Raw genomic sequence first — 24,829 nt, 5'->3', positions numbered from 1 at the left:
AGACTTAATCATGTATTCATTAATAGTATTCACTTTAATAGTATTATCTTTAATAATTACATTTATAATTTGCTTATCATTATATTTGTTTGCTAAATTGACATATACCTTTTTGTTTTGTAAAAAAAAGTAATGTATATTCACTCTAAAATTTTTAGAAAATTTAGGAGACAACATATTAATCACTGATAAGTTTACCAGAGATACCCATAGTTAACCTTTTGTATACATTCTCCAGATCTTTTTCATGCATCTGTATTCAAAAATGGGATTATAATTTACTTTGTCATCTACTTTTTTCACTTAGTAATATATTATGGCTATATTTCCATGGTAATAGATACAGATATAATGTTATTATTAGTTAGATATTTAATCTTTCATCATAGGAATTACAGTAACTCATTTTATAAATTTTCTATAAATGCTCATTTGGTTTGATACTATTTTTTGAAGCATCATAAACTATGTTGAAATGAACATCTTTATATACACTTATTTTTCTCTTGTCTTATTGCTTCCTTAGGATACATTTCTATAAGTGATATTGTTGGGTACCATTGCTCTTAAACTTATAAAACATTTGATTTCCTAATTCTCTAGAAGATTATACTTGAATATCAGAAATACAAGTAAATGAGAAGGCTTATATTATCAAGACAGTATGTCATACAAACAACTAGTATAAAATATAAAGTTTTCATGGGTGAGTGACCCATGTTAATCACTTAATTCTTCACTCTAATTTAGCAAGACAAATTTGTATTTAAAAACAATCACGATGATCCATAATTTATGAATGTCTAATAGCTATATTTCAGATTACTCTTTATTTTTACCTCTGTAGCGGCCAAGGGCAGCCTGCCTAAAATGTGCCACAATGGCATGCTGATTATTTTTAATTGAAGCTACTTGGGAAACAGCCCATACAAGAACACTCAGACCATCCCCTGTACCCCCGAAAGCAAGAAATAAATTTCCCACATGGAAGGTACCCCTCCCAGTATGATGAAATAAAAACATATCTCCATCACCAGAGATAGGAACTTTAGAACCAAGAAAAATTGTAGAAACAAACCTTGTTACTTTATTACTGATAGACCAGCTCAGCCCAAATTTTGCCTAGAATTCCTTACTAATTAAAGCTCACAAACATCTGTTTTCTTTATCTTTTGTCAATTCCTCACAAATTTATTGCCTCTGCCTAAGATGTATAAAAACTGTCTGCCTTCGTCATTTCTTTAAGTCTCAATTTCATTTTGGGGCCTCCATATGCATGTAATAAAACTTTGATACTTTTTTCCTTCTGTTAATCTGTCTCATATAAATTTATTTTTTAGTCCAGTTGGAAGACCTTGAAGGATTGAAGAAGAAATTTTCCTTCCTTATGCTTCCTACTCTCTTAACAGTATGAGGTTGTTAATGGTAGACTTTGCAACATGCACTGATATTTATATAGAAGTTGTTTGACTAGTTTGTTTGTTTGTTTGTTTGTTTATTTTGAGAGAGCACACAAGCAGGGGAAGGGCAGAGAGAGAGAGAGAGAGAGAGAGAGAGAGAGAGCGAGAATCCCAAATAGGCTGTGCACTGTCAGCATGGAGCTCAATGTGGGGCTCAAACTCATGAACCATGAGATCATAACTTAAGCCAAAATTAAAAGTCCAACGCTTAACTAACTAAGCCATCCAATCATCCTTTAACTAGTATTTTTAAAGTGTCTTACAAAGAAGACTCTTTGCAGTTGTTTTCTAGCTTTATGGTGAATGTGCAAAAGTAGAGCCTATCAAAAATATCATCCGTTATCTTGAAAATACTTATATGTATTAGAAATAATAGGCCATTATCCACCCTTTGTCTCTTTGAAAATATTTTAAGAGAAAATAGAAAGGAAAAGAGAAATCAAAGAGGGGAGATGTCATCTGGTACAGTCTACTATGTACTAGGAATTTAGTTAACTATGTTCTCATGTAGTAATTCATTAGATTTTTCAGTGATGCTGAGGGAAGATAGATATTATTTTTTATAGTTATTTTCTGTATGAAGAAATGATGTTTAGGCTAATGAGATGATTTCCCAAAAGTCACAATACTAGTGATTGTTAGGATACATATTCAAACTTATGTCTATGTAGGTAACATATTTCTGACTCGAAAAATAAAGTTTTGAACAATTTGAGCTTCCCAGTGATAGGATATATTTTCTCTGGAAGTAGTCAGCTTATCATTATGGGAAGTGTGGGAGTCAAACATTGGTTCATCATATATGAAAGAGGTTATGGCAAATAATCCAGTAAAACTGAGAGACTGTACTTGCTCACTTATCTTGGTCTCTTCTAGAAGGTTAAACATTTTGTTCAATTGAAAATAAGGTACCAGTTCTAACTACTGATATGTCATAGGCAAATGTTAGGCCACAGAATAATACTCAACTATTTCCTTCTTAAGAGAAACTTAATTTCACATTTGAATATTATTTGAATTTTCAAAACCGGAAAATCTTAGCCATATTCTATTGATCAAAATATATATCATGTAGGTTATTTTAGTTTTTAATGACTATTCAGGATGAATAGTGTAAAGTGAAATTTACAGCCTACTTTGCTAAGAATACAATTGTTTTGTTGATTAAATACTGTTTCTTGATAAAGATGAACTCGTGCTAGCCTAATGATTAATGTAATCAGATTTTTACATAGCTATTCTATTATTAAGGGATTTTGTAGATTTAATCTATCTGGAAAAAAGTTAGTCAAGTGTTATATAAAATATAATAAAAATAAGTTCTCTTAATTTGGACAAAATAGGGTGCTTCTATGCTAACGTATTCTGCTACCCACCTTCCCCAGTTGGTTCTATTAAAAATAGTGCTGCAAAAAGAAATAAAAATCAAAAATAAAATTTTGCCCATTGCAGAGCATCTCACAGAGAGGTTTTTAATGTGCAATTTAACAGTTCATGGGAAAAGGAATATTGCTGGAGGCAAGGAAAAATCCTCCTCTGAAAATAAGTGAAACCCAGGTCATTGTCAGCATTTATACATTCACTTTGGGACATAGGAGGTATTTGGAGCTGTGATTCATTTAAATATATGACCACATTGCTTGTACATTGGGAGGGCTTTGGGGGTGGAGCTGAAGCTTTCCATATACCAATAGTTAGGCTTTGCTAAGAGGAAGTGGTTGATTCTACACTTAAATACCCTCAGATGGCTTCCCTTAGTGCATATGAGTATAATTTTAGCTAAGGAGAAAGCAGCAAAGGGCTGGCTTCTGTTCTTCTGTGTAGGTAGCATAATTCATTGAAAGGATTATGAATTTCAGGAAGAAACGAACTTACTTTTTGAAGCAGTTGACTTCGACACGTTACTTACTTTTTCCAAGCCTCTCTTCATCTGTCAAATGAGTATGATAATACCTTATCTAGTTATTTTGAGAACTGAATGAAAAATGTTCACAGGAGAAAAGTGCATAGTATCTGACACACAGTAAAAAGGAATTCTTCTATCCTCTTTACCATTTCTGTAATAGGAGAACTCTGGAAAATCACAAATACTTTTTTTTTTAAAAAGTGTTCTCCTAGAGTTTAAGAAATTGTATTCCCATCAACAACCACAGCAGCAGAACTGCTAGCAGCTCCACCTGATGTTTATCTAGAGTTATGTGAGCAAATATCAAGGGCCTAAAAACAACCAAAACATCTGGGAGGAGCAGCTTCTGTGGCTCTGGAGACCTCTGCCCAAGCCATCCAGAAAAAGACCTCTTTGGGAAAGGGCCATGTGAGCACTCTGTTCTTGCAGACGAGAGCGAAGGTAGAGCTTAGATTAGGAGTAGAGAGTAGGAGTAAACTCCTAGAAACTCTCCATGGAGGGTCTCTGTAGCTAGGAGATACTCTGAACTGTAACTAGGCACTCAGACTTTTGGATGAAGAGGAGCAAGAGCTTAGAAAGTGGAGTTGCAGATTAATGTTAGTGACTGTTTTCAGAGCTCTGATCTCTCCAGCAATAGTTTCGGAATTATGCTGTATGTATCCAATATAGACGGTGTATTTGATGTTAAAATCCTTACAAATTTATTTTAATAGCTTTCATTTATAATAAAATCTAGATGGAATTCATATCTTGGCAAAAGTAGGTTTTTAAAAGCTAAGACTCTAGAATATTTCTTTTTGAATATAATTTAACCTTAAGTATAAGAAAAAAAATCCCAGGCTCAAAATAAATAACCTTTTTGCTAAATGCTAGTTTTTATATTCATGTATTTGAGATGATTCCACTATAGTAAGTATATGTGTAGTCTGCTTAGTGTGGCAGGAGATCATTAAAGCCAATTTAGAAATAGAAGGGTGTTGATAAGATGATCTGTCGCCCTGTATTGTAAAATCTGGGCACTTAATGACCTTGAATATTTGCTGTCCATGTCTAATGATCAGCAAGTCCTGTGGAGCTCATTATTGTCTCCAACCTTACTTACATTTTCCTCAATCTCAGAAGAAGATCACTAACTAGATTCTTAGCAAGTGTGACAATTTTGAGGTAGTTACAATGAAAATGGTAAATTTCCTAACTTGAAAGTACTTCCTTGTGATACAAGGACAATGGTTAAGAAATAAGACTTTAAGAACAACTCCTTATGAAAGCAACTTAGAATATGAGTAATTACATTTGAAATAAAATTTTCACTGATCAAAAAGACAAGCAAGGTTTCCCTAATATCTTCCCGTGTAGCACACATTCTAATTAGAAAATACGTCATGCATACTTGAATAAAAAGGCAAGAGAATTACATTTGTTGACCACCTGTTATGCTCTAGGCTGTAGTAGTACAAGTGTATAATTTAATCTTGCAGAGGCCTTATGAGGTGGTTGTTAAAAATTTGAATTTACAGGGGAGGAAACTGAGATCAAATAGGTCATCAAGCAAGTGAATTGCAACTCTGGGATCTGAAGCTGAGTGTATCTAATTTCAAAACTGGTTCTCTGAAAACATCCTATATGTGGGAGCAAATGACAATGTAGAATGTACTATCACATCACATATCCATCATCATCAGAGAATAGAATGTTCTATACAATATGAGGTATTCAATATAATTGAATGCTACTGCCAATACCAATTTCTTTGGCATTCGAATCTGATTTTGAGTGAAAAACCAGAAGTTATGCTTGTGACATTTGTCTATTAATATTATTCTGAATGAGAACCTAAGAGACTGACAAAATGTAGATTCCATAGATTTTATTTACTATTATTTCTATCTTAGTTCTGGATAGCTGATGTTGTCAGGTAAGTTTCAAACTACTATAAAATTGCTGAGGAAATTTTAAAAAAGAGGAAAAATGGTTTTCTATGAGTGGATCTAGTTGATGATTCAGAGACTGCTCAAACTTTGATCTGGTTCCTATTTTTAGGAGTGAAGATGAGAGAATTCCAAACCCTTTACTGGTCCAATAATTATTTTGTTTTACAAAATACCTGAAATTGCAAATGTGTAGGTGGTGGGGAGGGCAAACAAAAACGCTGAAACCAAATGGGAAAGAGCATGGAAAATGTAATGCTCATCCTTGATCCATCACTGCTTCTGATTTTATTCTCCCAATCATCTTCTGAGGTTTTTAGCCACAAAGGCTCATAAAGTTGTGCAGCTCTGTTAAAGTCAGGCACAGTGCTTGGTTCAGTTGCCTTCCAAAGCAAAATCTTGACACAGACACAATACACGCTAAGTAAAGTAGTATTTCCTCTCACTCATTCTAATTTTACCTCCTGTTAATTTCATTGCACATCTCTTCCCCATTGTCAAGAAAACAGAGAACATCGAGATTTTATAAAAGTAATTAAATTAGGTCTAGATTTTTTCTCTTTTCTTTGCCATGGTACCATGGAGTTTTATGATCTCTTTTAGTAATTACTCTTCTCTGGTACCAACCGACTGTGGGGCTTGTTACTACCTGTAAAACAACTGACACACCACCATTCCAGGGAGTACAGGAAATTAACCATGAATACTATGAAACTAGCTGACATTAGAAGTTCTTAAAAGAAGGGTAGTGTATGTTTATCCTGATATGTCCACAGTGTCAAATACCACGTCTCCCTCATGATAGGGCAATATGAGGAGCTGAAATATAATACATATCTACATGTGTCAGACTCTAATATATGCCATTGGGCATGTCTCTACAATTTTTATATATTAATATATTCATTTCTGTTGATGGGGAAATTGAATGAATTGCCTAAGTTCAAACACATGGTAAATAGCAGAACTGTGATTTGAATTCACAACTGTCAGGGGTACCTAGGTAGGCTCAATCAGTTGAACCACCGACTTTGGCTCAGGTCATGATCTTGCAGTCCATGAGTTTCAGCCCTGTGTTGGGCTCTGTACTGACAGTTCAGAGCCTGGAGCCTGCTTTGGATTTTGTCCCCTTCTCTCTCTGCCCCTTCCCTGTACATGCTCTATTTCTCTCTCTCAAAAATAAAATTTAAAAAAATTCTTTAAAAAATTGAATTCACATCGGTTTGATTTTTTGTTTCACCATGTGATTTCCTGACTCCAGGAAACCACACTTGGTAACCCAATACATATTCAAGGAGTGTATTTTCACCTCTCTAGTTCTATCTAGCCTCAAGAGGGGAAAGCCTGTAGCCTCATAAAGTTGTGATTCATAAATGACCTAAAGGTCAACTGGAATGTCACATGGTACAATCACTTAGTGTATAATTAATAGGTAATTAAGAGGCAAAAATTAAAGCACATACAGAGCCAGTCTTTGTTAATAGTAATGGATCTTTAAGGACTGAGTCTCTACTTTCATTTTCATTATCACTCTAGAAAAATCATAAATAAAGCAGGGTGCAAGATGGTGGTATTAACAGAAGAAAGAGAATTAGAGGAAATAATCTGTGGATTTGTTTACTACTAAAGTACCCTTAAAAGGCAGCTTTGCCTGAGTGCCATTTTTAACATTTACCCTTATTATAACATTAATTTTCATTATAATAATGTTTATATTTTTTATAATTCTGATCCTGTTTGAAGAATTTTAGAGCATTAATGTTCAATGTCACCCAAGCCCTCCAATAGAGAAGTACTATGTCTCTGCTTGAACATTCTCAGTATCAGGAACATTCTTATTGATAAAAAAATAAATTCTTACCCTCATATCACTTAAAAATCTGCATTCATATATTTTCTTGAAACTATTTTGTAAGCATGTCTGAAAGAACTATGTGACAATATACATTCGTAGGCTAGTTCTTTGGATACCAGAAAAATCCTCAGTGTTTACCAGCATTTCTGTGTGAGAGACCTCGCTGTACATGCTATCACAGAGCTAATGTCATATTTGTGTTAATAGACATATGCACATAATTTTGGTACTTTTTCCATAATTTTTCAGTTTTTAAAATCTAAAATATGTGTTTCAGAAAAGAAACTGTTCAGCATTTAAACAATTATCACTTACGTAACATGGGGTCCAGTCATATTGGAATAATTTCTTACCTGTCCCAGCATAGGAGAAATGAGTAAGCTATTCATCTAGGCCTGAATATTCCCTTCAGTGACCGCAACCCCAGATTTCAGTGTTGCTTTTTCTCCACCCAGTCCCAGTGCATCATAAGAGAGCCATTTTCCAACTTTCTTGTGCTTAAGAGTCATTTGTGGTACTGTTTAAAAGACCCTGGTGACTAGTCAAAGGGCCACCAAATCCCATAACTTTATTCTATGATATATCTAGACTTTTCTCTCACAGACCTTAATCCTATTATTCCTACAAAATCTCAATTATCACTGCTAACTTAAACATGAGTTCTGAGAACTTAGCAATTACTTGTTTTAACTCCAAATTTTACAGATCTATATAATAATCTACAGTTATACCACTATTTAATGGCTGGATAGAAATGAAGCCAGTTCTTTTGACTCTATCCAGAATACTAGTTTCTTTCACATGAGTTTGACTGTTATTTTTAGGGTTAGCTATCTGGTATTTGATATCATCCATTATAGGAAGGAAAAGGTCCTCAAAGAAAGTTCCAAATGGAATTCCACTTTGAGCTTTAATTATAGAGAAGAAAATAATACTTCATAAGGGCAATATGTTAAATAATGATTGCAAAACTATTTGTGAAACATTCTGCTTGGTATTCTGCAATACATGAAGATAAGTATCACCTAGTTCTTGCCATACCGGAGCTTGTAACATTCATACCCCAGAATGAATGGGATAGTTCGCTGAATGGGAAATCATAGTGTATTAAGTCATCATATTCTACAACACTTTGAAGTGCTGCATACTTAGCTCTAAACAAGGCTGAAACTCCATTAATGTTAATTGCCATAGCACATGGTAAAAATTTTTTTCAAGTTGCAAAGTCAATATAATTATAACTGATATAGAGAGGTCATGGCTATGTGATATGAGTGAAAAGAAATAATTTGTAGATGCTGTTATTATAATAAAACATGGAATTATCTAAAGATCCCTATAACTTTCTAGCTAGTTCTTGAGCACATTTATTAATTACAATGTAGAAAAAAGGTTTCCTTACTTGTGGCCTCACCATTCATTTCTTCAAGTTCACTGTTAATTCCGACATCTATGGAATTCATTATTTTGTCAATCTGTGAGAAACAAAAGCCATATAAGTAGATTATTAATTCTCTTTTAGCATCACATTTTAAAATAGTTTCCAAACTCCAGAAGCATACATTCTTGATATTATTACCTTTGCAAGTACCACAATTAAGAGACTGGCTGAGAAAGGTTTAAAAGGAAGCAGACAACTTTTGAATTGCTTTTAAAAATATAAATTATGCTTCCCTTTCTTAAACTTTCAAAATCAGACTGCCTTTTCTTCGTATTTCCTAAAAGGAACTTTACTTGGACCTATGTGGGTCAGTGAGTTAGGAACTGTTTTTCTTTAAACTCAGAAAGTGATGGGCTGAGGGATAAGTTCATGTGAAGATGTTCACTCTCTCAAACATTCTTCCTCTTCCATCTGAGAGCAGGCATCACTTTTGACTGGTGAAGGGGCAGGTTTCATCTGTGGGTATGGCCATTGGAACCGAATTCTTACTAAATGGCTTGACCAGCCACAAGCTAATGTGTGGCATGGCATGTAATCACAAGAATCCAGTTGTAGAAACACCTTAACTCTAAGAGATGTTAAATGTTAATTAATTCTGCTTCATTCCAGAAATGATTTCAGATGTTATTCACAGAGTTAATAAATATAAGAAATGGGAGGGGTGCCTGGGTGGCTCAGTCGGTTAAGGGTCCGGCTTCGGCTCAGGTCATGATCTCACGGTTTGTGGGTTTGAGCCCCGTGTTGAGCTCTCTGCTGACAGCTAGCTCAGAGCCTAAAGCCTGCTTCAGATTCTGTGTCTCCCTCTCTCTTTGACCCTCCCCTGCTCATGCTGTCACTGTCTGTCTCTCAAACATAAATAAAAAAAAGAAAAAAAAAGAAATGGGGAGACTTGAATAAACTATCAATTAAGCAGTATGGTATTTACAGGAAGATATTACTAAGTTTTAGCCATTTATGGTTTAATCCCACTCCTCCTCATCATCCTAGCAACCCATGTAAGGCAGCAGGTTTCAGAAAGGACAATAAGCATTACTTAAATGCCCTGTTTTGTTCACCCTGAAACAGATGCAGAGAAATTAAGTGATTTTTCCAAATAGCTCAATTCAGAATGTCAATATCAGACATTTCTAGGTTTCAGAATACTAGAGTGACCTATTGTGCTTCAAAACTCAATCCAACTGGCACAATCTTTTGAGGAAAAAAAGTGACACATTAGAGTGAAATACTAAAGAGGAATGTGGCTCATTCTCTGAAGAAATTCAAGAAAAGGCAAGGGACTTCATTATTTTATGATGTAGTCTTCCTTAGGGACAAAGGATGATATTTCATAACCTTGCAAGGGCACTTACTTTCTGAGTAATTTATAAAATGGAAGACTTTGTCTTTAAGTAGAGCTTAAATTAGTCATACTCGACCTCAACATTTTTTTCCTTAATGTCTCTCTGATAGTTGTAAAAAGGAAATATTAAGTAATTTGGGTTTGTTGTATGGCACTTGGGAAAGAGCCAGGACTATACTGTTTACTATTAAGGTTAAGATTATAAGGGGCTTTTCTGAAAATATAAGATACTTTAAAGAAGGGAGACAAGCTAACAAAGAGTTTAGTAAGCAGCAAAATGATACAGAGCAGCAGAAATACAAAGACTTTTCTCAATTTGTCAGCTGCAGAGCTTGGTAGGACATAATGTGAACATTCTCTTGTACCTCATAGCTAGTTATTACTTCTGCTTGATATCAATTTCTATGGAAACAATAGATTTCTCCACATGTGTGGAATTGTGTTTGTTTCTACACTAGCCGCAAGATTATCATGTATTATCCCTAGAATCTTGCCCTTCTATTTGGAACTATATGCATCTGCCTTTTTTTTTTTTTTTCTTTTTTTTTTTTTTTGCCTCTGAAAGACTTAAAACTTAAAGCCCTTCCCCCAAACCTCCTTTGACTCCAAGGCCTTATATAAAGAACAAGAACAAATCTTACTTCTTCCCATTCAGAAGTAAAGGATGGTGTTCTTTCAGAATTCCCTTTAGAACTATGTTCAGCAGGTGAAGATTCACTCCAGTTAACTCTAGGTGTTTTCTCATTTGAGGGGTATGCAATGAGATCAGAATCTGATTTAGAGACAGTTTTTGATAAATGCATGTCAATCAGGGCTTTTGGCAATGACCTTATTCTCCCCAGGGTACAGGCTCTCTCCACAAATCCTCCTGTGTTCATAATCCACTGGTCTCCATTCCGGGATCCACTTCTAGTTGTTCTTGTGCCAACAATAGTATGGTTTTCAAGTTGGTTGGTTTTTTTGTGAAAAATTGTTCTACTGACCACTTTGGGTTTAATTTTCTTTACCACAGGTTCTGAGTTATTTGCTATTGGAGGCTTCTTGAAAGGCAAAGGACTTTTTGCTGAACTGACTTCATCTTGTCCTTCTTCATGTTCATCTCTTTTCCCATAGAGATGAAATGGATTATCAGGGGACTCGCAGGCTGGAGAGGATCCATGGAGAAGACCTGCAAATTGCCCAGGATCATATTCTTTTGGAGGATCACTGTCCTCCTGTTGAGAAGGGTCATCTGCAAAAGAGAGGAAGGGCATCAGGATGGTTGTTTATAAAGACTCCAAAAATCCTGATGCAATAGCAGTGCCTTTTCAAATTTGCGCAATATTTGTTGCTACACAATGATATCCTCATTCTATGAAACACCCTTGACCCTACAGCACCATTCATAAAGTGAATTGTGTGTGTGTGTGTGTGTGTGTGTGCGTGTGTGTGTGTGTGAGTGTGTGTGAACCAGATATTCCTGACACACTCTTCGATGTATTTCAAAGATATGAATTGCATATTAATTGAGTAATTGCAAACTGTTCTTCCTTGTCCCCAGAACATATACTTTATATTGAATGATAAAACTGGGTTTTCTTAATTTGAAAAAACTCCCATGACCAAACCCTCACAATAAATGAATCATTGTGCAGTAGGACGTCTCACAGGTAAATCAAGATCGTACATAATGACATCCCTTTGACCTTCTCCCACCAAATAAATTCAGAAACAAAATCTTGAAAAGAAGTATAATTAGAAGTTATTTAAAGTTAATAATACTAGTGGTATTACTTATAAAATTAAGAATAATTCCATAAATTATAAATTAGACCAAAAGAATTTGTTCAGGGTTTACATAAGCAAACAGTATAATCTATAATATCATGAAAAAGCCAGACTCCTTTACAATAAACTGATGTTGAGTTATTAATACAAAGCTATTTTTTTCTTTCTTCTCTGAAATAGCATTAGTTATTCCTTAATTTCCTCAGATCTTTGAAAATGTAATGCAGAAAAGAAAAAAGAATTTATTGCTTTGTAATTTTTTTAAAGACAAAACATAAATGTTCTCTGAGACTTAAAATATACTGTGTTTTTTATGACCTAATTTATCTTTTAAAGACATAATGTGTAAAACCCTAGCCAAATAACTTTGCAAAGGAAGTCAATATACCTTTTTGACTGGTCATTTTAATTCATATAGCTCAATATGTGCTATAACAGAAAGTTAAATTACCTGGTAAGCCCATAGTCCAATCTTGTGAAAGAGTCAAAAATAGCCACTATGGTAGATAATAACAACAAATCCAAAGCTGACTTGCTGACTTACACTTTAAAGAAGTTGGTTAGTACTATAAACCCCAAACACCAAAGTTTTCATAAATTAATAAGTAACATTTAACAGGTATGTGCTATTTACTAGGCCCTGACTTATATTTATAAGATCTCATTTGATCTGCATAATAATCCTATGAAATGATTAATAATCATGATTGTCCAAAAGAGATATAGCTAGAATATTGCATTTACATATTTAAACAAACTGGCAACCATAGTAAGTCTCAATAAATATTTGCCCAGAGGATGCCTCAGACAAATCAACTTTTATGATAGTTTGGCCCGAAATCCCTATACTGTTCTATCCCTATGATCTGATGAGGCAGGTTTGCTCCCGGCCTTGCATATCCCCAGACCTAACCCCTTTCCTGCTGGGCTTTTCCAAGCAGAAGATGTCCCTCTGACCTATCACAACAATATCTTGAGATGGAAGAGAGGAGTGCTAGAAGAGAGGTCCAGGAGACAACAGTCTAAAGGAGGAACACTCTGTGCCCACCCAGCACTATAATAATCACTCTGTCCTCCCACAAAAAACTGCATCCCTTTCCAGTGTAGCAACGCTATATCCTTGATAACTCCTTCTGTCCTTCCCTCATGACCGAGACCCTTCTTGGGGTAGAATAGTGAGTAGAGAGAGAGTTAAGGCAGCTCTGAGCTTTCTCTAAAGGCTAGAGTTTATGGCCTATTATATCCACTTTTTGGAAGTAAATATGAACACTTAGACAACTTAAGTTGTTGAAGTTTCTAGTTAGCAGAAGGTTAAGCTGAGATTCAAACTATCCCATTGGCCTGGAAAATATATACCATTCAGATAAAAGAACAATCTAGATTTCAAAGATAAGCAAGTAAACTGTTTGTGGGAGAGGACATGTTTCTCATGTTTATGACTGTTCCTGGAATTTGGATAAGTGGAATAAAATGGTTGGTTTTTTTTTTTCCCCACCACCATGAAGCAAGATAATACCAAAAGGAAATAAAACCTGACATTCCGTTCCAATGTATTTTCTTTTTCTTCCTATGATACTTGTATCCATAATCCTTTACAACATAACAGGTTGGTTTGGACGACAGTAATGGGTGAACAATGTGAAAGGAAGGAGGAATTCAGATATAAGAAGTTTAGAATTTTATTTTGAAAGTTGCTGAAGAAGGCTAAAGGGTTTGATTATGAAAAGAAAATTGAAAATAATCAGCCTATTATGGGAAAAAAAGATTCTTTAAATCTCAGTCAAGAGGCTTTTGACCCATGTTCATGATAAACAAGAGTTTTAGGGACATAATATTATTTAAATTTTTCTGTGAATATTATTATTAGGTTATCATGCCTCTGTGGTTTCACCAAAATGACTATAATCACAACTTCAAAATGCTTTATACTGTCTAAGTCCTCTAGTGATAAGCAGTGACTTTCTCCTATGAAAACTTAGTTTTTAGCATATAAGCACTGTGTAAGCATCATGATAGTAACATTTTGCTAAGAGTTGTCAAAAGGCAACTTGCTTATTTCAATGGCCAAACTCTAAGGATTACTTAAATCAAAGAGAATGAGAAGTTTACATAAAACTTCATGAAATGCTCCTTTGGTAGACTGATGGCCGTTATGGCCCAAGACTACAATGGCTCCCTGTAGCCACACCTTACCCTGTATCCATTCCTCCCCCATGACTCTGGGTATGGCCACATATCTTGCTTTGGCCAATGGGGCAATCATAAACATAATGTAAGTAGAGACTTGAAAAGCACTTGTGCAGGGGTGCTTGGGTGGCTCAGTCAGTTAAACATCTGACTTCAGCTCAGGTCATGATCTCACAGTCTGTGTGTTTGAGACCCGTGTTTAGCTCTGTGCTGACAGCTCAGAACCTGGAGCCTGCTTCCCATTCTGTTGTTTCCCTTTCTCTCTGCCCTTTCCCTGCATGCTCTCTATCTCTCTCTCAAAAATAATAAACTTTAAGAAAAAAGAAAAGCACTTGTGCATTAGGGCTTGTTCTCTTGCTGCTCTTTCCAGCTTGCTGTCACGTGAACAAGCCCAGACTTGTCTGATGGATGAAGAATACATTACCCAGTTATTTTAAATTGTAGGTTTTATTACTTTTCAAGTTTGATGAGTCTAACATATCAAGAGACAATTGCCATTAAAAAGATAAGTTGTTATAGATCCCAAGATGAGGAAGACATGGGAAAAACCAGAGTTGGTTAGGAGATAGAATGACTTGGGGAAAAAGTGGGCAAGAGCCTTTATTGTGATTTCTGTGTGAATGAATTGGAGAAACAGGAAAAACAGGTTTAGGACTGGCTAGTTTGAATCATTTCAGCAGCTTCTAGAGCATAGGGACTGTCCCTAGTTGTCTGGTCCTGGCTCTGGTGTGAAAACTGACCCAGAGCATGAGAGCCTAATAAAGGTAGTGGGGGAGGGAGGGTTACGGCTCTGGATTTGTTGGTTTGCATATGAAAGCCATGTTTACTATCTCTAAGATTTAGCGAAACTTCAGAAGGTCTGTTCCTCCAGGGTCAGAAAGGTCCCAAGATGTCTAAGAATCAAAAACAAAACAAAACAAACCTAAAATAAAAAGGCATAGTTACTACACTAGTCATTTCTGTCATCTCAGACCATAGTAAACCTACTTCCAGACATTTGAGTGAGGTCATCCATGACTAACCAATCCCAGGCCAGTATGCCAGTTGACCCAGCCAAGATTAGCTGAGGCTGACACACACCAGAAGAAAGTACCCACTAGAATCATGAGCTAAATAAATGGCTGTTAGTTTAAGTCATTAAGTTTTGGAGTGGTTTGATATTTGATGATATATAAATGATTCAGCCTGTATCCCAGTTTTCAAAGAAGAATTAATACACTGTTCAAAATACATTCTGACAATGCAGTGTTTATATTTTCACAACTGCAAAGATAGTAATAGTATACAGCTCTAAGTGCTGTGAAGACTTAAAATAGTAGATGTATGCCAACGGCATAGAACACATTAAATATGTTTATATTATCACAACATTTTTTAATCTAAAGGATTTCATTTTTACAAATATAGTGATTATATTAAACAGTAAAGACTGTTATTTTGACACAGTAAATATATGGGATTTACTCCTTTGTTTCTGCTTGCATATTTTTAAAATATACTTTGGAGAGAATTTTTGCATTTTCTTACTATTTCTTTAGATGTAACTGAGGCAGAGTATAAAGATTAAACTGTTTTCATAACTTGTCCTATTTAATTTCACACTTCTCTGTTGATAAGTGTATATTTCATGCCAAGGTACAGAACTAAATATGTGTGAATTTCAATCTGATAGTTACTCAAAGCATCATTAGCATTTCAAAGAAATGTCAGAAAAAGTATCAAAAAGTAGTTCAATTTCTTTTTACCCATTTTTGCCCCTGATCTTTATCACCCATATAAATACCTGAAGAGCAATAAAACCCCATATTTCGTGCTAAGATAAAAACAAAGAATGGAAAATGAGTGATTTCTTCTCATATTATAAGTCATAACTTTTGTCTATTGGGTCATTTTATTCCTCTTTAGAAAATAAAAATTTCTCTATTTCCAGGGATTTGAGTGTTAATATTAATATTAATAGAAAATCTGTGAGGTTGGTAGTAATTTTTCCTCTCTTGTTTGTGATTTATTTATGTGAGTCATTTCTCTTTTCTTTTTGATAAATTTGACTGGAGGTTTATCTATTTTATTAATTTTTTCAAAGAACCAGTTCCTGGTTTCATTGATCTATTATTTGTTTTGTTTCCACACCAGTTATTTCTGTTGTAATCTTTATTATTCCCTTCCTTCTGCTGGCTTTAGGCTTTGTTTGTTGTTCTTTTTTGATGTAAGGTTAGGTTGCTTATTTGAGATTTTACTTGCTTCTTGAGATAGGCCTGCATTGTTATGTACTCCCCCCTCAATACAGCTTTTGCTGCATCCCAAAGGATTTGGACCATTGTGTTTTCATTTTCATTTGTTTCCATGTATTTGTTTTTGTCTCCTCTTTGATTTCCTGGTTGACCCATTCACTGTTAGTAACATATTATTTAATCTCCATATATTTGTGATCTTTCCAATATTTTTCTTCTGGTAGACTTCTAGTTTCATAGCGTTGTGGTCAGAAAAGGTACATGGTATGATTTAAATCTTTTTTGTATTTATTGAGGCCTGTTTTGTGACCATATATGTAATCTACTCTGAAGAATGTTCCATGTGGACTTGAAAGGAATGTATATTCTGCTGTTTTAGGTTGGGATGTTCTAAATATACCTATTAAGTCCCTCTGGTCTAATGTGTCATTCATGAACAAAAAATAGCAAAGCTGGAGGTGTCACAATTCCAGACTTCAAGTTATATTACAAAGCTGTAGTGACAAAAACAGTATAGTACTGGCACAAAAACAGGCACATAAATCAAGAGAACAGAATGGAAAACAGAAATGAACTCACAACTATATGGTCAATTAATCTTCAACAAAGCAAGGAAGATTATACAATGGACAAAAAACAGTCTCTTCAACAAATGGTGTTGGGAAAACTGGACAGCAACATGGAAAAAAATGAAATTGGACCACTTTCTTACACAAAACACAAAAATAACCTCAAAATGTATTAAAGATGTAAATATGAGACCTGAAACCATAAAAATTCCAGAGAAGAGCACAGGTGGTAACCCCTTTGACAATGGCCATAGTAACTTCTTTCTAGATATGTCTCCTGAAGCAAGGGAAATAAAAGCAAAAATAAACAATGAGGACTACATAAAAATAGAAAGCTTCTACACAGCAAAAGAAACAACAAAACTAACAGGCAACCTATGGAATAGGAGAAAATATTTGCAAATGACATACCTGATAAAGGGTTATTATCCAGAATATAGAAACAACTTATAAAATTCAACACCAAAAAAAAAGGGAGTAATCCAATTTTTAAAATGGGCCAAACACATGAATAAACATTTTTCCAAAGAAGACATACAGATGGCCAATAGACACATGAAAACCTGCTCAATATCACTGACCATCAGGAAATACAAATCAAAACTACAATGAGATACTACTTCATATCTGTCAGAATGGCTAAAATCAAAACACAAGAAAAAATAGGTCTTCACAAGGATATGGAGAAAAAGGAAACTTCCACTGTTGGTGGAAGTGCAAACTGGTACAGGCACTGTGAAAAATAGTATAAAGTTTCCTCAAAAAGTTAAAAATAGAACTATTCTATGATCCAGCAATTGCACTACTAGACATTGACACAAATTACTTCCAAATTATGGAAACAGCCCAAGTGTCCATTGACTGATGAATGGATAAAAAAAGATGTGGTATATGTGGGTGTATATCTATACATATAATCTATATAGAGATATATGTCTATATAGGTATAATGAAATATTACTTAGTCATAAAAAGGAATAAATTCCTTCCATTTGCAATGATATGAATGGAGCTAGACAGTATTATGCTACGTAGAGTAAGTCAGAGAAAGACAGATACCATATGATTTCACTCATATATGGAATTTAAGAAACAAAACAAATGAGCAAAGGTGAAAAAAAGAGAAAGAGGCAAACCAGAAGCAGACTCTTAACTGTAGAGAACTGATGGTTACCAGAAGGGAAGGAGGTGGGAGATGGGTTAAATAGGTGATGGGGATTACTGAGTGCACTTGTTGTGATGAGCACTGGGTATTGTATGGAAGTGATGCAACACCATAATGCACACCTGACACTAATATCCTGTATGTTAACTAACTGAGATTTAAATTAAAAATTATAATGACAGGATAAAATGAGCATATAATAGCAGCAAATAAACAAAAAATCAACTATGGGTGATATCTTTAATAAAGAAGGTAACAGGGAATCCTTGTCATCCTGAAAAATAGATGGCAAAGCCAAATCAGGTGACAGCAGCATGATCCAGAACTGGATCTATAGCTGTGAAGCTGTAGTGGTGCAAATAAAATTAAACTGGATGGACCTTGCAAGTCATGAAATTGCCATTAGACTCTGATTACCAAAAGGAGAGGGCCCAGCACTAAGCAGGATGCTAGGCAATAGAATCTGAGAACAACCAGCAGAACTTGAAAATATCCTGCCAAAAGACAACAGGATACAGTTCATGCCCTTGAGAATCTCAGAAATACCCAATAAAGACATGCTCTTAGTAGGTCTAGACACTCAATCTGGAGAAAAAATTTCAGGAACAGAATACAAATTGAACAGGGTTTAAATACCGGAGACCTCAAGGGGAAAAATTAAAAGCATGTTATAGAAGGGGAAGTAGGAGTGGAATAGGAGGCAGAGGTCCAGAGGAGGGAGGCCTTGGACATAATCGTAGCAAAATACAGTGTTCAACTGTGAGAGGACTACTTGGGAAAGCAAGGTGCATGGAGGTCTGGATAACACACAGGCAATGGTAGCAAGTCTTTCTGAATCAAGAGAAGCACCTGTTTCTCAATACTTCATGGTAACAACAAAGGAGAAAGTCCTTGAACAATGAAGTGGGTAAAGCTACTTTCATATGGTATGGCTCATGCCAACTCTCAGACAGCAACATTTTGTGCTTGAATAATTCAGGACATCTCATTAAACATGTGGAAATAAAAAAAGGATTTTAATAAAGCCTCATTTAAAGACATGTAAGAAAAAGAAATGAAAAGGAATGTTTAAGAGCTAATGAAAACAAGTAACAAATGTAGCCTGAGAGAATTTGAAAAAAGAAAACTAAAATTTAAAGGTATGTACGAGAAATTAAGAAAACTATATAAATTCTGAAGGAACAACCTATCCCATAAACAGAGGAGCTCAGATAGGAGATAGCTGCTCATTCCCTTTTTCCTTTCCCATTCACTCCAGGGGCAATTCAGTCCTAAAGTCATTAGGTGAGGAGGAGTGAGAAGGTATCCACACCTTCGGTGGAGAGTGGAGGTTTGTAGTGACTTGAAGTTGAAAATCAGGGCCCAAGCAGGGTAATGGTGGTGACTATGTTTGGGGGCAACACAACATGGCATGTTGGGACCCACGCAGGGTTAGGATAGTGTCCACATAGGGAGTAGGCTGGTACTGAGTGTCAGGGCTCAGGTGGGGTAAGGAGGGAATCTATGTAGGTAGAATAGCATAGCTGAAGGAGTCAGAAACTGAGCAAAGCAAGGAGAATATCTCTGAGAGGGGTAGCTTAGCCAGGGGAACAAAATCCAAACAGGGTAAGGAAGGTATCCATGTCCTGAAGAGAAAAGTGCTCATGCATGAGGTGGCCTAGTATGGGATGTCAAAGCCCAATCAGGGAAAGGAGGATGTCCATGTGCGGCAATGGCCTGCTCTAAGGTGCAAACCCAGGAGGGTGGGCAGGATGTTTACATAGAGAGATAAACTGGCGTGGAGAATCAAATCTCAGTCAAGGTGAGGGACGCCTGGGTGACTCAGTCAGTTAAGCTTCCAGCTCTTGGTTTTGGCTCAGGTCATAATCTCATGGCTTTGTGGGTTCAAGCCCTGTATCAGGCACCATGTTAACAGGACAGAGCCTGCTTGGGATACTCTCTCTCCCTCTCTCTCTGCCACTCCTGACTTGTGCTGTCTCTATCTCTCTCAAAATAAATAAATAAACTTTAAAAAATATATCCGTTAAGGTGAAAAAGATGTCTGAGTGGGGAAGAGGTAGACTGGGAGACCAGTTACACACAGAAGAGTTGATCAAATAAGCAACTACACTAAGGATAATGGGAGCCAGATTTCTCACTGTTTAAGAGAGAATTTTTAAATATAAAGAGGAAGAAACCTAGAGTGAACCTTGTGATGTTGGATTGGAATTGGAGATACCCATGTTTTCAGGATAGATAGAAGACAGATGTAAATACATATTTGTTCATATATGTATTTACACATATATATTACCTTTTATTACCTACTTCTGTCTACTAAGAGGGCCTGAGAAATTGAAATCCCAGCAGCAGTAAGTAAAGCCTAGATTTTGGCTTCTAAATATATTTTCCACTCAAATAAACAAGGATCCATTGAGAAATGACTGATATCAGTGCCAGTGCACGGAAGGTGCAAGATGAGGCTGGAACACCTAGTGCCAGAAAGCAAAGTATTCAGAGCGATGAAGCACGTTAGGAGGATAGAGAAGCCTGCTCCAACTGGCTCCAACTGGTTAAACTGAGGACAATTTTGGGAACAAAATACATAATGACAGTTAATAAATTATAATCTATTATAATAAAATAGGAACACATGAGCCCATAAAAATATATAAATAAATGAATGATTTAAAAGTTTGATTAGGAATGGGAAGTTTAAATAATTTCAAATCATATCCCCACAAGATACTTACTAATTACAAAGCAAAAAAGACTAACTCTATGGTGAAGAATTCTGGGTTAATCAAATGATCAAGGTGAACATCACCAATAAGAGAGCAAATAAAAATCCTGCCCCACCTGATAGGATTCAATGAGAAAAACACAGAATCACTTCTGGATTTTCCTGCCAAAGATGCACCTTAATCTACTCATAGACAAATATCAGATGAGGCTAGTTTGTGAGATATTCTACAAACTTCTACGGTTCTATGCCCTGTAATCTTCAAAAGTATCAAGGTAATGAATGCCAAGGAAAGTCGGAGGTACTGTTCAGATGGAGGGAAACTAGAAACATTACAAACATATATGCAACGAGGGATCCTGAGCTAGCTTCTTTTTATCATGAAGATTATTATTGGAGAAAGGAGGGAAACTTGAATGAAGTCTGAGGAACAGATGGTAGTAATGGATTAATGCAAATTTTATGATTTGGTTCCACTGAGGTTGTGCAAGAATGTACTTGCTTGTGGGAAATGCCTACAGCAAATGTTTCTTTAAATGTTGTCCAGGGATGCTTGGGGTCCTCGAGATCTTTTCACAACGGTACCATGAAGTCAAAATAATTTTCAGACTAATACTAAGGCATTTATTTGCCTTTTTCCCTTTCGTTATCTCATGAGTGTTCAGTGGAGTTGTTCAGAGGCCACATGATGGAATGGAAATGGAAATGAGTGATGGCTCTTCAGGTCTCTCACTGTGGGAATTGGCACACTGTCACTTCTCGCATCCACTGATGGAATAAAGTCACGTGTCTAAACCTAATGTAAATGGAATGAGGGTGTAAAGGCCACCTACTGTCCTGCAGGACAGTGTAACATAGCAGAAGAGGGAGTGAAGAGTTGAGAGCAGTAATCGGATCTACCACAGAATATTTCTAATGTTTCCCTTGTAAAAAAGATACTTTTTCTAATTTTTGGATAGGTATCATTTATTAAGTATGTTCTTTTATATTTCAACATTGCTGAGAATTTTAATTATGATTGAATATTGGGTTTATATCAAATGTTTTTCTTCACCTATTGAGTTCATTATGTAGTTTTTCTCCTTTAATCCATTAGTGTAAATAACATACTTTCTTATGTTAAACACGCTGGATATAAATGGAATGAATTGGTCATAATGAATTTTTCTTTTGCTGTCCCACTAGATTTTGTTTGCTAGTATTTGGTTTATGATTTTTGCATCTATGTTCATGGATGAAATAGGCCTTTAATTTTTTCTTTCTTATGCTGTCTAGTTTTGATATGAACCTTATTAGCATTATAGAACTATATGGGGGAAGATTCCCAGTTCTTCAGTTCTCTAGAGGGGTTTGTATAAGATTAAAATCATCTGTTTCTTAACAGCTATATTTGTTACTTTTAAAATAATCTGGACTCAACATATTCTTTTGGGAAAGATTTTTCATTATTCATTCAATTTCTCTAATAGCCATATGCCTATTTGGGGTTTCTATATCATTTTGAAGTTTTGGTAGGTTATAATTATCTAGAATTTATTCATTTCTCTCAATTTTAAAATTTGTTGGCACAAAGTTGTTCATACATTTTTCTTATCTTTTTTTGTAACTGTAGTTATAGTCCTTCTCATTGCTAATATAGTTTGTTGGTACAGTCTCACTTTCTTCTTTACTGTTCTTACTGGAAATTACATCCAATTTTAAGTATATAAAATAGTCTGCTTCTGATTTTATATATTAGTTTCCATTCTACTTCATTCATTTCTGTTCTTTGTCATTTCATTTTTCCTACTTTTCTGTATTTTTCCTATCATTTCTTATAAAATTTCTTAAATTTGCATTTAGCTACTTAGTCGTCAGCATTTCTTTTTAAGTTTATTTATTTATTTATTTAGAGAGAATGAGTGAGAGAGAGAGAGAGAGGGAGAGAGAGAAAGATTCTCAAATAGGCTGTATGCTATTAGCATCCCCATGGAGCCACTGGAGCCTGATGCAGGACTTGATCCCATGAACCCTTAGATCATGACCTGACCCAAACCTAAGAATTGGGCCCTTAACTGACTGAGCCACCCAGGTGCCCTGTATTTCTTCTTTTCTAGATAAGAATTTAAAATTTCTAAGTTCTACTTATGCTGCTTTTGTCATGTTTGATATTAAGTATTTATATTTTTGTTTAAATATAAACATTTTTCAGTTAGAATTATGATGTCTCAACTCATTTTTAATGTGTTATTTAGAGGTGTATTAAAACTCACAAATTTACGGGGATACATATGGGAGTCTGTAACTTAATTGAATTCTTAAATGTAGTATACATATATCTGAGTCTTTGACATGTATTAAAACTTACTTATAGCCAAGTCAAAATCAATTTTTATCAATGTTTCATGAGAATCACACGTGCTTTACAATTGTTGGGTATCAAGCTGTATGTATTTTATTAGAGTATGTTGATTGAGTTGTTAAAATATTCCATTAATTGAGATATGTTGAAATTTCCCAGTTTTAGTGGAATTACATGATATTATATGATGTATATCATACACATACTTTTTAAGTACATACATGTTGAGAATTTTTATATTTTCTTGAATTGAATGTTCTAATATTTCATAGTGACTCTCTATATCTTAGAAATGCCTTCAGGTTTAAAGTCTACTTGGCTTGATACTGATATAGCTATCCAACTTTCTTTGGGCTAATGCTTTTCAAGTAACTCCTTTCATCTTTACGTTTTTTTGGGTGTGTGGGTGTGCCCTTACCTATAGATGTATCTACTTTAAAGAGCATGAAGTTGGATTTTGTTTTCCTACAATCTAAACAATCTCTCCCTTTTAACTAGTGAAATTAGCAAATTTATGTTGATTTCAGTGATTATATATTTAGACTTTGTTTTACTACTTTACATTTTGATATCTTTTTATCTTTCATATTATTTCTTTTACCTCTATTCCCTTTATTGTTCTTTTTTTCTCATTTCTATATTTTTCTATGTCTTGGATTTATATAATTTATTTTTATTCTCTTGGTACTTAAAATTTTGCCATACATTTTAAATTTAAAAGTCTAAGGTTGAACAGTACCTTATCCATTCACTTCCTGAATAATTTTAAGATCCTGGATCACTTGAAATTCATTTACTTATTCTGTAATAAATGCTGCTGTCAGTGTTTTCATTCTGTTTACTAATTTTTCCAAATCAGATGTTATTATTTTATTCAGATTATTTTTATTTGAATTTGCATATATGTTTACCATTTTATTTATTTACTATTACTTCCCCAGAATGGCCTGAGATCATTTTCCTTCTTGAAGTAATCCTTGAGATTATTTTTTTAGAAAAATTGTATTGGTAACTCCTTTAGTTTTTCAACTATAAATGACTTTATGTTATACTTTCATTTATAAAAAATGTTTTTAAAGTTCACAATTTGAGATTTAGGGTTTTCTCTCACACCTTGAAGACATTATTGTGTTCTTTTTGGCTTTTATCATTTCCTTGATAAGTTGACAATGATTATATCCATGTTTATGTGCAGGTGATGCATCATTTCTTCACCTGCTTTGAGAACCTGCTCTGTATCTTTCATTTCACAATAATGTGTCTTACTGTGAGCTTTTCCTTTTTATATACTGTTTAGAATACAGTGTGTTTCCTGAACCTATGATTTCATGTTTTATCAGTTGGGAAAAAATTCAGCCATTATCCATCAAAAAAATATCCTCTCCTATATATTCTTTATTATTTCATCCTGAGTGTCTGATTAAGTGCATATTAACCTTCTTATTCCATCCTTCATATTGCTTCATGTCTCCCATATTTTTTGCCTCTTTGGCCCTCTGTGCTACCCCATGGAGAGTTTCTTCAGATTCATTTTCCAATTCACCAATTCTCTTTTCACCTCTGCCTAATCTGCTAATCTGTAATTCTGTTCATTTAGAATTTTTAAAATAATTTCAAGTGTTACATTTTTCATATCTAGAAATGCCATTTACTTTTCGGATTTGCATGCTATTTACTGATAATCTTTGTTTTTATTCATCTTCATGATTTGGCATTTCTTTCTTTTATTTTTAAATATTTTATTTTTATTTTTGAGGGAGACAGAGCACAAGCAGGGGTGGGGTAGAGAGAAAGGGAGACACAGAACCTGAAGCAGGCTCCAGGCTCTGAGCTGTCAGCACAGAGCCTGACATGGGGTTCGAACTCACAAACTGCAAGATCATGCCCTGAGCTGAAGTCAGATACTTAACTGACTGAG

The 24,829-nt window shown here is 34.9% G+C and overlaps 1 protein-coding gene across 3 annotated transcripts in view; it reads right to left on the bottom strand.

The window, feature by feature from the left end:
* The window catches only part of ANKS1B (ankyrin repeat and sterile alpha motif domain containing 1B), a 1,093,013-nt gene that overhangs the window by 440,146 nt on the left and 628,038 nt on the right, over nucleotides 1–24,829 (bottom strand). For all 3 annotated transcript variants that reach the window (XM_029953701.1, XM_029953700.1, XM_029953698.1), the window contains 2 exons: nucleotides 10,571–11,160; nucleotides 8,552–8,624 (listed from right to left, as the gene is read on the bottom strand). In XM_029953701.1, coding sequence (XP_029809561.1) covers nucleotides 8,552–8,624; nucleotides 10,571–11,160 — 663 coding nt within the window. The remainder of the gene's footprint in view (nucleotides 1–8,551; nucleotides 8,625–10,570; nucleotides 11,161–24,829) is intronic.

The sequence above is a fragment of the Suricata suricatta genome, chromosome 10 (genome assembly GCF_006229205.1).
Source record: "Suricata suricatta isolate VVHF042 chromosome 10, meerkat_22Aug2017_6uvM2_HiC, whole genome shotgun sequence".
In the NCBI taxonomy this organism is placed as follows: Eukaryota; Metazoa; Chordata; class Mammalia; order Carnivora; family Herpestidae; genus Suricata; species Suricata suricatta.
Note: the sequence above shows the minus strand (reverse complement) of the source record. Positions and strands in the feature narration are given on the sequence as shown.